Source organism: Pocillopora damicornis, chromosome 11, assembly GCF_964200805.1.
Source record: "Pocillopora damicornis chromosome 11, jaPocDami1.2, whole genome shotgun sequence".
NCBI lineage: Eukaryota > Metazoa > Cnidaria > Anthozoa > Scleractinia > Pocilloporidae > Pocillopora > Pocillopora damicornis.
In genome coordinates this window covers 7,383,518-7,401,750 of record NC_142680.1, presented here as the reverse complement: position 1 = coordinate 7,401,750, position 18,233 = coordinate 7,383,518, and the positions used below count along the sequence as shown (strand labels likewise).

The 18,233-nt window shown below is 38.8% G+C and overlaps 2 protein-coding genes across 4 annotated transcripts in view; both read right to left on the bottom strand.

The window, feature by feature from the left end:
* Positions 1–879: 879 nt before the first annotated feature.
* The window catches only part of LOC149037259 (cell adhesion molecule DSCAM-like), a 33,454-nt gene continuing 16,100 nt past the window's right edge, over positions 880–18,233 (bottom strand). Inside the window, exons 7-10 of one of the 3 annotated variants that reach the window (XR_016181119.1) lie at positions 3,167–3,454; positions 2,083–2,144; positions 1,451–1,526; positions 880–1,359 (exon numbers count right to left, since the gene is read on the bottom strand). Coding sequence is in view for 1 of the 3 variants with exons in the window: in XM_089187531.1 (XP_089043657.1) it covers positions 2,107–2,144; positions 3,167–3,454 (326 nt within the window). In the remaining 2 variants the exon portion in view is untranslated. Of the gene's footprint in view, positions 1,360–1,450; positions 1,527–1,614; positions 2,006–2,082; positions 3,455–18,233 lie in introns of those variants that run through there. The other 2 variants (XR_016181120.1, XM_089187531.1) reach the window with 2 other exon arrangements.
* LOC149037261 (cell adhesion molecule DSCAM-like) lies at positions 3,538–18,140 on the bottom strand. Its single transcript, XM_089187533.1, has 7 exons — positions 17,843–18,140; positions 13,186–13,494; positions 12,038–12,301; positions 6,222–6,497; positions 5,325–5,648; positions 4,553–4,849; positions 3,538–4,126 (listed from the first exon to the last, which is right to left on the bottom strand). Exons 1-7 carry the CDS (start codon positions 17,910–17,912, stop codon positions 3,825–3,827), a joined length of 1,842 nt encoding a protein of 613 aa, XP_089043659.1. The 5' UTR covers positions 17,913–18,140; the 3' UTR covers positions 3,538–3,824.

Below are 18,233 nucleotides of genomic sequence, written 5' to 3'. Positions count from 1 at the left end.
ATCATGTGTGAATGCAATTGTCAGGCTTCCTTGAAAGTAACCTCTAAACCCAGGAAGACCCTTTTTTGCTTGCCGGAATAAGGATGGATGCCGATTCTTCCAATTAGCAGATATGGGATTCACCAAGAGAAACGAAGGACTACAAAAACTGTTCAAAGAATACGGCAGGTTTTGAAATTACACAGAAAAAAACAATTCCATTTTTTTTTTGTAAATAACACTTAATTTTTTTCTGTCAAAAAATATTTTCATCGGCGAAAAAAAAAAAACCGAAATGTTCCCAAGTTGTACTTTATTCATTAGAAAGTTTTTTTAAAAAAAATTTTTTCCAGAAGCTTTGAACGTAACAATATTTATCGAGAATTTGGATTAAATATATAATTTAAAGCCCCACATATTGCGTCTGCATGGATGGTATAGTAGTCTTTCATGCGGTTGACCCGGCTTCGATTTCCGGGTCATCGTAAGTTTTTGTTGTTTTTTGTTTTTCAGTTTGTTTTTTTCTTCTTTTCTTTTTTTTTCTTCGTTGTAAAGCCGAAATGTTTCCCAAGTTGTACTTTATGAATTAAAAAAAGTTTTTTAAAAAATATTTTCCAAAAGCTTTGACCGTAACATTATTTATCGAACAATGGTATCGGAAAAGGCGTCGTTAACATCAAGAAGAAGAAGAAGAAGAATGATATTTTACGATTTTGTAATAGTTATGTGACGAAAAAAAAGTAAATTCCATTTTTTTCTTCTAACGGTGAAAGGTATAATTATATTATTTCATTAACACCTGAACCGCCCGTAACCGGCCGTAACCGGCCGTAACCGGCCGTAACCACTTGTAACCGTTTGAAACTAATCGACTACAAAGAAATGATGTTACGCAAGGGCGACTTTCAATATTTTTATTAAAATCACAAAGAGTGACACAAATCGAAACCTTCGAATGGCTTCGATGGCTTCACGGTACTCTTCGATTCTCATATCGACGAAACGTGACCAGATACAATCCACTATCCGTCCCATGCAACATAATATGATCCGGTAACCTTTCCTGAAAATATTGTAAAAAAAAAAACGTCTTTTTCAATGGGAATACTTTCATCCCACGTATAGTTCCAATATTCAATATGATTTTGAGCTGTCTCCCAATGGAATGGTGTCGGTGGTGATTGATGGACTCTTAAGGCTTTCAACACTGTCGATGGGGGATCTGCTCTACAATGTGGACATGAGGGCCATAAATGCTTTTCTTGTTGGGACTGGTACCACTTCATTAAACAATTAGTGTGGTCGTCTTCTTGCAGCAAGGCGTTTTTTCCTGCTCAGGGCAATCAGTCACACAAATTGTGCATTCTTGATCTTCAATAACTTAAAGAAAGAATGGTCATTTAGTGTCGCTCGTGTACGACTATGAATAAAACGGAAAAAAAAGATTCGAGTGCGATATATATGAACTTACCGCATGGTGTTTGTGCATCATTCATTTTTTTCTCATTTATAATTTTTCTTCTTGTCACATGAAATCTCTCCACGCGCTGAAAAAAATTTGCATATTGACCTTGACATTCGTTCCTCATCCATGTTTACGATAAATGAAAAAAGACACATAAAAAACCTCTTTCATACTATAAAATTTTTTTTTAAATCCCATTCAAAAAAAATTGGAATAAAAAAAAACTTAAAGAAACAAGACACAGAAAATTTCACAAAAAAAACAACGGGGAAAAAAATCCGTGATAGTATTTCATCAAGTCATTGAAAAAAATCAACAAATGAATAAAAAAAAACCTCAAATCAGACAAGACATTGCACAACCCTACAAGAACCGAAGCAACCACGTGCAAGAAAAAAACTGAATAAACAACAAAACAATCTCATAAAAGGACTCACAAAAAAAACAATTTTCTTCAATCAAACAAAACTTGTTTTAATACATAATAACATTTTTTTTACATTGAATTAAAATAATAAAACGAAATAAATATCAACGGCGCTTTGACATCGACTTCATTCACTAAAAACAAACAAAAAATTCGCACATTAAAAATTTTTTTTTGATTATGTCATCTTATAATAAAAAATAAATTTTACCTTCTTGTATTATTCGCTTCACTTTTAAACAATCCTATAGTCAATGACATCCATTTCACTCGCTAAAAAACAAAAAAAAATTACGTTTCATTTTGTCATCTTATCGCAAACACACGCGTAAAAAAATATAATCTCATCTTATCCTCACAATCCCCCAGCATTCTACCTCCTCTGAAAAACATCCTCGTTTGTAATATTGGCATAGTGCCAACAAATTTATAAACGAAACAAAAGGAAATAATAACCAGGTTAAAATAAAATACTTTGACTTCGAGTAAACCTGCCGCACGAGTAAATGGCCGACGCTTGCAAACGGTTTTTTTCCCCACACACGCTAAACTCGTCACCAATAGCTCGCAGTTCTTGTGACGTCATCAGAATGGAATGTGAAAAATCCAGCTCTCTGATTGGTCCATTTGTAGCACGTGATATCAATACTCGATTCTGATTGGTCAGTCCGTATACCGGCCGTATACCGTATACCGGCCCCTATTACTACTACTGCGCGTTTGATTGAAGAAACATAGAAAAGATAAGGTTAACAATTAAAATTTTTATAAATTAAAAACTGTATACTGCCGTAAATCCAGAAGTGAAATTTCCCGAGACGCACTCGTACTTTCCAAAGGGAAAATTCGCGTGGAGAACCCAGTCAATATGGCAATCCAGCCTGACAATTATTTTTTTAATGTCAGTGAGTTGCCAGCTTGGAGCTTGTGTGCACAATTCAGATTTGATAGCTAAAATTAGAGCTGATAATTTCAATAAATAACAAGACAGATTTTGTAACAAAAAAATCTGCATTGCACTTTTCTTAATAAATCACAACATAAAACTTCATGCTGCGATTTATTTCGTGAAATTTAGACCTTTTGAATTTCTTTTCGGCCAAAAATTCAAATAGGGAATGAAAGATAACGCAGCCGAAATTTCGCAATGAAAATTCGGGTCGTTAAAGGTTTGTGACAGAACGTGTAAATGAATAATATTGTCATAAAATTCGAATGCGTTCTACTAGGAACAAGGCATGCCAAGAGTCTAAATGTATAACGGTCATAAATCAAGCGACAAACTAAAACCTTACATGCTACCGTCAAGGTCGCGGCAGATGAAACAGAACTGCCCACACTGTTTTCGGCAACACATCCATATTTTCCTACATCTGATTGGCCGACATCCTTGATTGTCAAACTGTGACTGACACTTGTTGAAGATACATTGAACCGTGGATTGTCCTCTACATTCATTCTTACTCCATCTTTTGTCCAATAAAATATTGGTTGAGGGTTCCCCATTGCTGAACAGCTAAACATCACCTCTTGTCCTTGCTTCTTCGTGGCGTCCTTTGGATTTTTGGATATTTCAGGTGCAACTGATAATGTAAAAGAAAGAATACAAATGAATACGTAAACTCAAATTTTTCCCAAATGTACCTGCTCTTCATTAATTCTTACAAAATTGTCCCCGAAAATAAGCACCATGAATGTTTCTGTTCTGAAAGTAGTGTAACGATAATGTCAAGATTGTTTACATGCACTGTTATAACCAGGCAAACCACCATTTTGTAACTCCTAGCTAGTATTCTCTTCACTAATTACAGTTCTTTGGCATTAGAGGGCACTCATTAAAATCAGTTAAGTCAAGTTCACTGAAGCATCGCTTTTGGCCCGAAAAAGACAGATTAAGAAAGAAGCAAACAGCGAGAGAAAGAAGTACGTCGAGACACAGCCTAACTATGTTATTTACTTGACAAGAGCAACGATATTACATCGGATATTCAGTGAAGCAATCCTAGAGGATTCATTCCCCAGTCTGTTGTATGCCCCACATCGGTATTGTCCGCTGTCTGTTCTTCTCAAATCCAATATTGTTATCTTCTTGTTGTTCAATGAGAAACGTATCCTGGGATTGTCTCGCATAGGAGATCCATCTTTAGTCCATGATATTGTCGGTTCTGGATTTCCATCAGCGTCACAGACTAAAGTCACATTTCTTCCCTCTGGTTTGGTTTTGGACTCGGGATGAATGGTAACCCTAGGTGGGCCTGTGTATAAAAAAAAAACTCGTCAAAAAATTGAAAAAGAAATTAAATTCTTAGGAGCATTGATCTTGCCTAAAGATACCATGTGTTTCATCAGCCTGATTTAGTTGTACTTACTACTCGCGTGCAAAGTGGTGATAACTATGGGAGTACCGACAGGAGATCAGGAGTAGAAAAAGTCGTCATCAAAATAATTGCACATGTACTCACGTCTTTATTTTTTAAAATAAATTCCTTTGTACGCCTCTTCTCCGTCGCAATAGCACAAAGAAAGAGGATGTGTTTGCGAGAGATGTACCATGTTTTTACGAGAAATATGTCTGAACTTATATTACTAGTAAAAATTGAGACATTCATCTTTATCCCGTGGTATAGTGAAAATGGTACATGCAATACTAAGTTACTTCCTACTTTAAACAAAACACTCACGGTCCTGATCGGTGATAACAAAAATAGGATTACTGGACGGTCCATTTCCTTTCGCCGTAGATGCGAACACTGTGATGCTGTAGTTGACATACTCTTTCAGACCTGTCAGGTACAATTGATGATCTGCACAGTCCACTGTTTTACTGCCGTTGTCATCCTCAGTTAGCGAATAATAGGTAATCGTGCAAGTCAAAATGATACCATTCTGATTAGCAGCTGGAACATCACCCCACTCCACTAAGATGCTGGTTGAGCTTGTGTTGTGTCCTCTCACATTCGTAGGAGCTGCAGAAGGCTCTGAGGTAAACAAAGGCGTAATGTTTATTGAACAATGAAGAGACTGCAGAATCGTTTTACCTAACCGAAATCATATTTGGCTCATTCTCTGTAGACCTGCGTAAATTCTATATGCCATGACCTTTGTGCAAACATATATTAACTAAATGACTGTAAATATATGAAAATAATATATGTGAACTGCGGTTGAAGACATGAATATGGAAGCGATCCTCGCAGTTATGAACACTACTTAAGTAGTAGTGAAAATAGGGCCTGAAAAAAATTCAGGCCCGTACGGGATTTGAACTCATGACCTCTGTGATACAGGGAGGTGCAGCACTCTACCAACTGAGCCAACAAGCCGATTGGGAGGTGGGCATCATGTTGGTTCCAAATAAACCTTTAGGCCCAATTTTCACTACTACTTAAGTAGTGTTCATAACTGCTACTAGGATCGCTTGGATTTTCACATATTAAGTTAGAGTCTTTTTACCTTCTTCATTTGTGGTAACATTCAATAAGGAGCTGCTAATACTTGAGCCAACCATGTTGCTTGCAAACACTCTAACAAAGTATGTTGTCCAAGGAAGAAGGCCATTAAGAGAAGCCCTTGTAAAGAAGCTGGATATCACACAGGAAATTCTTGAGAGAGATCCTTGGCATAACACATCTCTGAAGGACGTCTGATCATGCGCACTTATCTCTACCGTGTAGTTTGTAATTGTACTGTTTTCATCAAAACTAGCTGTCCAGGAGATATTTACGACTCTTGAACTCTTTGATACAACTCTCACATATTGTGGTGGGCTGGGATTAGCTAACAGGTTAAAAGAATGGTTTTTAGATAGTCCACTGGATTTTTTTTAGATCAAAGTAATTCCACGATTAAGGGAACGGAAAAAAAAAACAAAACAAAAAAAAACGAAAAACCCACTCAGTGGAGTTTGTCAGAACTTTGACGTGGCCGATTAATATCAGGAATTTAATCCGTGGGCCACCAGTTAAACCTAGTTCCTATTTAACTTTCATTAGTGGTAAGTGTATTTATTTTTTCAAACTTCTCACAGACTCGAGAGATCCGCCAGTAAATCTTTAAGTTTATGATCCGGTTAAATCTTTAACACAACTCACTCATGTAAAAAGGAAAACAATTCATTAGGGTGATCTTAAAGAGCCGAGTTTTGCCGCCGATTTTTTGTTATGGCAACAGTTACCAACAGCATATTCAACGAGACGATTTTCATCCAAAAAAAACAACCATCAGGCGACAATTTTCTTCTTTTTTTACAGTCGCTTTCAAATTCTGCAATATTTCTGGGCCAAACAATACTGCTTTTAAAAATACTATGTCGATTATCCACTCAAAAAAACATAAAAAAGAAACTCTTACATTGAACATCGACTTCACAAGCGATGGATGTGGAGGCTGCTAACACGTTCATGGCGATACATCGATATTCTCCGCTGTCTGATGCGGCTGCGTTGGTTATGGTCAGCTGCTTGTTGTCCGCTGATGAAATAATCCTGGAATTATTACGTATGAGAGATCCATCTTTGGTCCATATTATAATTGGTTCTGGGTTCCCAGTAGCGTTACAATATATGGTAAGGTTACCCCCTTCTTTTGTAATGACATTCTGAGGATAAACAGTGGTCTTGGAAATATCTGAAGTCAGAATGATAAAATACTGATTTTCACTATTTGAACTTTAAGAGCGTAGCTACAAAGTGGTTCACCAGACGGTGATGTTGTTTTTCAAGGTCCCTTTAGACCTCTAAATATTTTTTATTAGTTAACCCTTTCACTCCCGTGATCTCTTTAGTAATTCTCCTTACTGCCTGTCATACATTGTTTATAATTCTAGTTTGGAGAATTTGGTATTAAATCAAATGATAATCCACCAATCAATATTTTCCTATATTCTCGTTACTCGTCCATTCGAGATTGTATTGATATTGTAAGGAGAAATTCTTTCTTGGTCACTACTGGGAGTGAAAGGGTTAACAACTATTCACCGAAGTGGAGGTGGCTTGTTGTGGATATTTATCCACTGGTAGCGACCGACACTGGGGTGAATAGTTGTTTTAGTACATACAAAAACAGTGAGATTAATTTAACTCATTTATTCCTGCAATGATTATGATATTTACGGGCGCAAATCCCGCACGAGTTACTTGGAGGTAAATTGCAAAGGAGATATTTACAGTTTGAGTAGCCAATCAGAGCGCGCTTTAAACGCTATCCACTGTTTTAGTACATATAGTTATGAACGTTACTGCTTATTTATCCTCAAATATAAAAAATCAATTATGAAGTTTAGGTTAAGGGATTTTTTTCTATCTAAATTTGGAAGTATTCCATCTTATCTGCCCCGCTTACTGGTGAAACATTTTTCAACATGAGAAGAAAAATTTAATATCTCCGCTTGACAAAGCAATATCCTCTATTGATTAACATTTAGGTTGACAAGTAAGGTCTTCATTCATCAAGAAAACAATCACTCTTGTTTTTTATTATCCAATTGCACTAAGTATGGTAAAAATAACGCGCAAATTGAGTACAAATGTCCTGTGATATTGGAGAGTTAGTTATTTTCTATTGAAAAAATTCTGTTCAACCGGTCGGCTGCGCAAGCTACGCTTCTCTACCTACCTCACCTATACCACGTTTTAAGAAATTCGCATGAAATAAAGCACTTGGATGATAAATAACTTATTAGACGTTTTGGTGCCCTTCGGCCTCGTCAAAATACGACAAAACTCGTAAAACGGTTCAGTAATACTACACACCAAAAAGGTATAATAAGATATATGTACTTACAGTACACATTAAGCGTAGAGGTAGAGGTGTTGATCCCAACCCTGCTCCTCACATCACATCGGTAATCTCCACCGGCGCTTCTGTTCACATTCACCAATTTCAATGGGAGAATATTTCCAAAGCCTGCATTTGTCATTATCACAGATCCCTTAAAGCTCCATGATATGTTTAGTAACGGTCCCCCAGTAGCATTACATTGTAAAGTCACATTTTCTCCTTCTATGATAGTAGCACTTTGTGGAAAAGTAGTGATGGAAGGTTTAGCTGCATAGAGACAAAAAACAACAACAACAACAACAACAAGAAGCAAGCTATAAGTTTACGTCCAACATTAGCTTCATAGTGAATTGGCGTGGACCGACTTTCCCAAAAGTTACTTAGCACCAAAGTAATTTTATGAGGAACTAAAGTCTTTTGAAGGTAATTTATGATACATATTTTATTGTCAGATTTGTTATTCTACTAACGAGGAAGGAGAATGCGAGCACTAATATTATACTTCTCCAGAACTTTAAAAAAACGAAAACTAACTCATGAGAGAGGCGCAATTACATGAAAAGCTTTTCAGCTTTTAGAAAGTATTGTTACCCAGTCTTTCTTGAGATAACTTTTAGGAAAGTATCTTCTCCTTCCCGACAATGGCTCGGGATCTAGTGTTGTCCTCACGTAATTTTCTCCTTGTTTTGCGGTTTTGCGCGCCTCATTTCTTTTATTGTTATTATTACTATTATTATTATTATCATCGTCATCATTATTATTAATCATTATTATTATCACTATTAACATTGTTAATAATTAATACAATCAATTATTATTATTAATTATATTATCATCATTAATTATTATTATTGTTTTTATCAATATGATTATTATTTTTATTATCGCCATTATTGTTGTTATTATCATTCTTGCTTATTATTATGCTTACTTATTTATAGCATTGTATACATTCCCAGATAAAGCAGGGAAATATCGGATATTTCGATCAGTGCACTACCTTTATTTAGCCTAACGTAAACTAAAATTGAGGGTGTTTCTCTTAGCTTTAGTTCCTGAAATTGATAAGGATTTTAGAGTTACGGAGCTTACTATTGACATGACATGACATGAACTTCGATAATATCAGTTACACACCTTCAATCAAAATCACTGTCGTAATCAATGTACTATAAACATGATTTGTAACACTACAGGTATAGTTTCCACTGTCCTCTAGAGTAACCGCGGTGATTGACAGCGACGCTTGACTTTCATTGTAATGAGGAACAATTCCACTGTACTTGAGACACTGGTGGTGAAGCGTTATACCGACATGTCAACTCGACATCTTCGCCTTCGGCTATAAACTTCTCATGATCACCAGCAATTGCAACTTCTGGCTTTGCTGAAATGCAAATTGAACACTGCTGAGGTTAAAGCGAACCACTGTAATGACATGTTAACTCAACATCATCCCCTCTAGCTATAAACTCAGTGATAATTATAATGAGGAAAACAACAATAGTTTAGCAGTGGACAAGGTGGCTCTTTCTTTCCAGTGTTGTCAGGTCGTTGTTCTTCTTTCGGAAGGAGGAAACCGTAGTACCCGGAGAAAGGCCCTTGGGGCAAGGACGAGAACCAACAACAAACTCAACCCACTTGTGACGTCAGGTCTGGGAATTTCACCCTGGCTACAGCAGTGGGAGGCGAGCGCTCTCATCACTGCACCAGGCTCCCGCTCCCCCGTTCCCTTGATCAGCATAGCTAAGGTCAAACATATATTTGTTTATCTTTAGAGGGAAAAACAAATGAAACAATAGCCAATCCATTTGAAAAGGACACATTCAAATCAAATGCTGCAGCTGATAATTCTTCTTTTGTCAAATAGCCGCCCTAAATAAGGAAATGGTGTATTTCATCAAGAAACTGAGTATGGCCTTGTAAATTAAGATAATTTACAAGGTAAATTTTTTGTTGTCATGCCCAGAGCTAGACTCGTTTGGATGTTTTTCTTAATGATAACGAGTTCCATGATATTGCACTTAGTCGTGGATTTACTGTCGCATTCAATATCAATCTATTTTTTGTCCAATAAACAAGAGGTGGAGGGTTTCCCACAATTGTACAGCTAAATACAATATATTTGTTTCCTTCCATAGTCTGCCGAGTAATGTTCGCTAGAAGCTGGTTGAGGATTTCGGGCACAACTTGTGAAGAAATGAAAATTATCAAATGACAAATAATATCACTTTTTCTAAACGAGGGACTAGGGAGAAATTGAACCTTAGACCTTCGGATTCCGCGCTCCTATGCTCTAACAACTGAGCCACAGAGACTCCTCGCTCGCTGTGGAGTTTCTGTGGCTCAGTGGTTAGAGCATCGGAGCGCGGAATCCGAAGGTCTGAGGTTCGATTTCTCATGGGGACTCAGAAATTTTTGTTTATCCCACGCTCGTGACAAGACGGAAAAACATCTGTCTGTGCTGAAAACTTCTCACAGATTCAAGAGATCCGCCAGTAAATCTTTGAGTTTATTGATTTTCACTATTTGAATTTTAAGAGCGAAGCTACAAAGTGGTTTGCCAAACAGTAATGTTGATTTTCAAGGTCACTTTAGACCTCCTAATATTTGTGTTAGTTAACCCTTTCACTCCCGTGATCTCTTTAGTAATTCTCCTTACTGCCTGCCATACATTGCTTATAATTTTAGTGTGGAGAATTTGGTATTAAATCAAATGGTAATCCACCATTTTATATTTTTCTATATTCTCATTACTTATTTACGTGAGATTGTATTGATATTGTATGGAGAGATTCTTTCTTGGTCACTATTGGGAGTGAAAGGATTAACAACTATTCAATGAAGTGAAGGTGGCTTGTTGTGGATATTTACCCAGTGATAGCGACCGACACTGAGGTGAGTAGTTGTTTCAGTATATACTTAAACAGTGAGATAATATAGTGCAAAAAATGAAATTAACTCATTTATTCCTGCAATGATTATGATATTTACGGGTGCAAATCCCGCACGAGTTACTGGGAGGTGAATAGCAAAGGGGATAGTTGCAGTTTGAGTAGCTAATCAGAGCGCGCCTTCAACGCTATCCACTGTTTTACTTTAGATAGTTATGGACGTTACTGATTATTTATCCTCAAATCCAAAAAAATTATAACACGAAGTTTAGGTTAAGGAATTCTTTTTCAATGGTACATGATCAAATCTATCTAAATTTGGAAGTACTCACAAAATACATTAAGAGTCTCCCCAAGAGATGTCGAGATTCCGACACTGTTGTTAGCCATACATCTATATTGGCCCGCATCTGATCGACTGACAGTGCTGATATTCAAGGTGTAAACGGAGTTCCATGATGCTGCACTTAGTCGTGGATTTGTTTTCACGTTCAACATCAATCCATTTTTTGTCCAATAAACAAGAGGTGGAGGGTTTCCCACAATTGTACAGCTAAATGCAAAATATTCACTTCCTTCCATAGCGTGCCGAGTAATGTTCACTGGAAGCTGGTTGAGGATTTCGGGCGCAACTTGCGAAGAAATAAAAATCATTGAATGACAAATAATATCACCTTTTCTTAACGAGGGACCAGGCATTCAAAGATTCTAACTATCAAATATACAAGAACACAAGTAATGTAAAAAGTACGAAAAAGGCCATCAACGACCTTGTACCACAAGTAGTTGGTACTTTCATGTAAATGAGAGCCTTTGACTGCAAAATAATTTTATGTGCCGTTCATCGGAAAAGTATGTGACAAATATAACAGCGTGTGAACTTATTTGTTCCTTAAGTCATCTATGATTTATCGCAGAACATCTTGACGCTAAAGTGAAATGATTAAGTATTTCATTGGTGTTTATATAATAAATACAATATTACATTTCCGCTTGGAGATGCGAAATTTCTCTTCCCGTCTTGAAAATATTTCACTCGTTCACTCCGCTTACTAGTGAAACATTTTTCAACACGAGAAGAAATATTTGGTATCTTCGCATGACCATGTAATATCTTCTATTGCTTAACATTTAGGCCGACAAGTAAGGTCTTCATTTCTCGAGAGAACAATCACTCTTGTATTTTATTATCCAACTGCACTAGATATGGTAAAAATAGCGCGCAAATTGAGTACAGATATCCTGCGATATTGGAGAGTTGGTTATTTTCTATTGAAAAAATTCTGTTCAACCGGTTGGCTGCGCACGCTAAGCTTCCCCATCTGCCTCACCTATCCCACGTTTTAAGAAATTCGCATGAAATAGAGCACTTAGATGATAAATAACTTATTAGATGTTTTGGTGCCCTTCGGCCTCGTCAAGATACGACAAAACTCGTAAAACTTCTCAGTAATACTACGCACCAAAAAGGTCTAATAAGATGTATGTACTTACATTGCACATTAAGCGTAGAGGTAGAGGTGTTGGTCCCAACCCTGCTACTCACATCACATCGGTAATCTCCACTAGCTCTTCTGTTCACATTCACCAATGTCAATGCGAGAATATTTCCCAACCCTGCGCTTGTCACTATCACAAATCCGTTGAAGCTCCATGATATTTTTATTAATGGTCCCCCAGTAGCATTGCATTGTAAAGTCACATTTTCTTCTTCTATGATAGTAACACTTTGTGGAAAAGTAGTGATGGAAGGTTTAGCTGCATAGAGACAAAAAACAAGAAGAAGAAGAAGAAGAAGCAAGCTATAAGTTTAGGTCCAACATTAGCTCCACAGCGAATTGGCATGGACTGACTTTCCCAAAAGTTACTTAGTGCCAAAGTAGTTTTATAAGGAACTAAAGTCTTTTGAAAGTAATTTATGATACATATCTTACTGTCAGATTTGTTATTCTACTACTTTATCCAGAAAATGAGAGGAAGGAGAATGCAAGAACTAATATTATACTTCTCCAGAACTTTGAAAAAACGAAAACTAAATCATGAGAGAGGTGCAATTACCTAAAAAGCTTTTCAGCTTTTAGCAAATATTGTTACTCAATCTTTCTTGAGATAACTTTTAGGAAAGTATCTTCTCCTTCCCGACAATGGCTCGGGATCTAGTGTTGTCCTCAAGGAATTTTTCTCCTTGTTCTGCGGCTTTGCGCACCCCATTTCTATTATTATTACCATTATTGTTATTATTATTATTAATCATTATCATTATGATCACTATCAACATTATTATTAATAATAATTTATATTATGAATTGTTATAATTAATTATTATTACCATCATTGATTATTATTATTATTGTTATTATCAATATCATCATTATTTGCATTATCGCCATTATTATTGTTATTATCATCCTTACTTATTATTATGCTTACCTATTTATAGCATTGCATATATTCCCAAATAAAGCAGGGAAATAACGGAGATTTCTATCAGTGAACTACCTTTATTTAGCCTAACGTAAACTAATATCGAAGATGTTTCTCTTAGCTTTAGTTCCTGAAATTTACAAGGATTTTAGAGCATCGGAGCTTACAGTTGACATGACATCACATGAACTTCGATAACTTTTACATCAGTTACACACCTTCAATTAAAACTACTGTCGTAATCAATGTACCATCAGCATGATTTGTAACATTGCAGGTATAGTTTCCACTGTCCTCTAGGGTAGCCGCAGTGATTAGCAGCGACGCATGACTTTCATTGTAATGAGGAACAGTCACTCGTGCGTCACTTATCAGAACAGACGTATTTGCTGTCATCACTGTTCCGTTTTTAATCCACTGTACTTGAGACACTGGTGGTGAAGCGTTATACCGACATGTCAACTCGACATCGTCGCCTTTAGGTATAAACTTCTCATGATCACCAGCAATTGCAACTTCTGGCTTTGCTGAAATGCAAATTGAACACTGCTGAGGTTAAATCGAACCACTGTAATGACATGTTAACTCAACATCATCCCCTCTAGCTATAAACTTAACGATAATTATAATGATGAAAACAACAATAATTTAACAGTGGAAATTCCACAAGGTGGCTCTTCCTGTCCAGTATTGTCAGGTCGAATTGAAATTTGGAATGTTGGTTTTTTGGAGGGAGGTAGAACACGGAGAGAAGCCCTCGGAGCAAGGACGAGAACCAACAACAAACTCAACCCACATGTGCGCCAGGTCTGGGAAACTAACCCTGGCTACAGCGGGGGCAGGTCACCTTGATCAGCATAGCTAAGGTCAAGCACATATTTGTTTATCTTTAGAAGGAAAAACAAATGATGCAATAGCCAATCCATTTGAAAAGGACTCATTCAAATCAAATGCTGCAGCTGATAATTCTTCTTTTGTCAAATCGTCGGCCTAAATATGGAAATGGTGTATTTCATCAACTAATGGGTATGGCATAATTTACAAGGCAAATTTTTTGTTGTCATGCCAAGAGCTTGACTCTTTTGGATGTTTTCTTAATGATGATATAGTAAAAATGAACAAAGACAGGTGTAAAACAATCGTTTAAGTCAAAATTCGCCTTTTAAGAGAGAGGAGATGTAATAAGTCAACAGCAGTAAAGATTCCAACCATTTTTCTTTGATGAATGAACATAACCGACTGACATGGGAGAACAACCATTTACAAAGGATCATGGGAAAACACTTTTTTAAGATGTTTTCAGATCATTCATTAACGTCCGTCTCAAAGATGTATGATTGCTCGTCAAGCCTTGCAATGACTTGGGCCTTGCGCCAAGACTTGTCGCCAAGCTTGAATGGCTTCACCGGACAGGCTGGGTAGATTCTTTGCTGACCAGGCTCTGAGTTGAAGGAAGGAATGTCTTGGTTCTTCGGCTCATCAGACGTTGTGCTGGACTGATCATCATTCCTTGTGTTGACGCGTTTTTCTAGTCAAGTACGGCGAGGTATGGGTCGGTTCCAGCCCTGATTGATTTCTTCAACATGTGCTTGGCTGTCTTCACCCCAGACTCGGCCTTGCCATTGGCCTTGCTACTTCCAGGGCTACTAGTAAGATGCTCAAAATTCCATGTTCTGGAGAAGTCCGCAAGCTAGTCAGATGTAAATGGCAGACCATTGTCATCGATCACTTTATCAGGTATGACATAGCGGGCAAAGTGACTCTTCAGCTTCAGAGTGATGGTGCTGGCTTTGATGTTTGGCAACCTATCCACCTCCCTCAAATTGTTGTGGTAGTCTATCGTAACCAGGTTATCCTTGCCTTCAAGGGAAGAGACGTCTGTGGAAATCTCCCCCTATGGACGAGATGGGACTTCGTGGGACATCAGTGTCTCCTTTGCGTTTGTCTTGCTGTCGAGTTCTCTACATGTTTCACATGTGGAGATATGCTGTTTCACTCCCGCAAATATGCCTGGCCAGTAGATAGATTCGTGTGCACGCCTCAGATATGCCTTTATTCCGAGGTGGAACGAGTGAATCTTTAGCTTCATATCTGCGTGAAGGCTCTTCGGTATCACGACGGAATTCCCTTTGAAGGCCAGCCCATCTTGTACGGTCAGGTCATCGCGCGTGCTGAAGTAAGGGTGTGTCAGTACTGGAACATCTTCCTTGTTTTCAGGCCATCCTTCGAGAATATTCCCTGACTACTCTCGCAGAGACTAGTCCTTCCGGGTCTCTGCTCTTATTTCGTCTAGACGCTGGTCAGATATGGGCAGATAACAGACCATGTTGACTGATCCGATGTCGTCTACTTCTTTGCCTTTGTAGGGCAGGTAAGCCCTTAACAGCATGTCGGCCAAGAGCATGTTCTTGCCTCGCTCATGATGCACAGTGAAATCGTACTGGGTTTCTGTATCAGTGAGAGAACGACTTTCGTTCTCTATAGGCTTGCCGTTCTGAAGTATCGTTGCGCCAAGGCCACTCTGGCTTGCATCACATTGAATGGTGAGGACCAGTGAGGGATCGTATTAAAATAGAACAGGCGCTTGGGTTACTAGCCGCTGCACATTTGCGAAGGCCTGGACTTACTCCAGGGACCAGAACCATGAAGCATCCTTCCGAGTCAGGCGACGTATCGGTTCCATTACTTCGGAAAGTTTCGGAAGGAACTTCGCTAGATAATTGACGGATCCGTAGAGGCGCTAAACGCCTTCCACGTCTTGTGGCTTTGGCATCTTCATGATTGCCTCCACTTTAGCAGGATCAGGCTTCAGGCTCTTGTTTGTCAGGAGATGTCCCTTGAAATTACTTCGCTCATCCTCAGCTTCATCTTGTGTGGGTTAGGGATAATGCCGCGGTCCTTGAACCTGCAAAGGAGATCTTGTACAATCCCGTTATGGTTTGCGGTTGCTTCTTCATTGGTCTCTCCACTGCCATAGATGAGGATGCACAGAACACCGGGTAGGTTTCCCAGTGCGTGAGGTAGGTGCTTCTGGAATATCTCGGATGAAGCGGAGAGACCAAGGGGCGAACGAATCCATCTGAAGTTCCATAGGGGGTTGCGAAGGTCGTGAGTAGTACTACGCTGAATTCAGGGGCAAGGATACAGTGCCAGTATCCCGATTTGAGGTCAACTGTCGAGAATGCTCTAGCTTTTGAGAGCACCGAAAGTATGTCCTTAAGTAGAGGAAGCTGATACATTTATCTCTTCAGGGCTGGGATCGATACAGATTCTCAGCGTTCTAGACTTCTTCACAGCCACAGTAAGAATGCCAACCCATGGATTGGGTCCATTGATTAGAGCTACGGTATTTGACCTCCAACTGCTGAAGTCGATCCAATTCTTCCTTCAGTATCTTTTTTGAGTGACATTGGGACATGACGAGGGAGTGCGACGACGGGAGTTGCGCCCTGTCCGACTTCAAGGTGATCTGTTCTTGGAAGTAATTATACCCATTTGTTGAGCTGCCTTTGCTCCTATGAGTGGGGTCATTTGTCTGTCAACGAGAACTTCTTCATGTTCTTTGGATTGTGGAGAATTAATCGACAGGAACCTAGTGGCTAAAGTGTCGTGTCGTTCCCCATTTGTAGCGTCTTTGTGGTGGGCTCGAGTTTCTTATCAGCCACAAACTTGACGGAAATGACATTCACCGAGGCGCCGCTGTCTACTGGTAATTTTACTTCTTTTCTTGTCTACAAACTTTTCAGTGTAGATTACTTTTGGGTAATTATACTCTTGCGTGACGGCTTGTATCGTTTCCGGTTGTGCAAAAATGCTTGTAATGTACTCCACATCGCCGTCAGCGGAGGATTCATCCCTCAGGCTGTACAGTTTTCTAGTCTGAGTTGTGCAGGTTGTTTCGAAATAATGTCTGCTCCCGCATCTTGTACATTTTGGATCCCACGCTGGACACTTGTCTTTTTCGAAAGGATGTGCTTTGTATGTCTCGTTCTCGGTTTCGCCACGCAGCTTTTCTTGGACTTGTCATCATGGCGGCGTAATGGGTGATCTTTCACGGCATGGACATTGTTCTGGGCGCCAGAGATCGTTTTCAATCGCAAATTTGTTGCTTCAGAACCATTGCAAAGATCGATATACTTTGACAGAGTGAGATTCCGTTCTTGTAGAAGCCGTTTTTTCGAGTGCGGTGATCTTGAGTGCCCAGGAAGATCCTGTCACGAATGATCGAATCAGACATGCAGTCACAAAAATTACATGTTTTCGCGAGTGTGCGAAGGGCGTTAACATTAGCATCAATGCTTTTGTTTTCCTGTTGAGTTCTGGAGTTGAAAGCGTACCTTTCAAAGGTTTTGTTCAGTTCTCCATGGTGAATTCGTCGAACTCTTGTATAATGTTTGCCAGGTCATTTTCATCGCCTGGACCGTCGAATTGGAAGCCGTTAAAAATCTTTAACGCATCGACACCGATACAATGGAGAAACACTGCTACCTTGTACGCCGGCGGTTTCATCTCGAGTTGAGCGATGACGATGTAACTGCACCACATTTGTTTCCATATTCCGGCCATCACGCCGATAGACGGGTGTTGCACAAGTCCTTGTTGTGCTTATGGCTGTTGCGAGGTGATGGTGCTTCAGGCGCATTATTTGTGTCGGACATGGCTACAGGATGATTTCAGCTGTAGCGACTTTGTAAGTGGAATGCGAAGGACTCTTTGTCCTAGTTCGCTGCCACTATGTTTCAAAATCCGTTTAATCAATCATTCACTAACATACAGCGTACATAGCTTGATCCTAACCTAGTTGGTTATTGATAGATATCACGTGCATATTGAAACATTCACAATGGAAGCGGAAACGGGTGCTGTTACACTTACCCGCTAGTGAAAGTGTAAATACAACAAAATAGAAGATGCAACTTGAGGATTTTAACCAGTTCGCCATCATCCGTGGTGTATGCCAAAAGCTCCTATTGATGAGACACCGCGGAAATACGTTTTTGGTGGCACGTACACTATTTTACTGGTCAGCGGTTACCTAAACGAAAGAATAAAATGCCGACAGCTCTTAAAATGTTTTCGCCGTAGGCCTAGTCGACAGTGTAAAAGAGCAAGACTTAGAAGATCACCATAAACTGAGCTCTGAAACTCGGCTCATCTTTTGGATAGTTCTTATGCTCTAATTAACAATTGGTTCATACGTCAGCGTGCGTTCACCGAGATATGAAGCAAGCGGAAAGTTTGGAGAGCACGAAAGATGCGTAAGAAT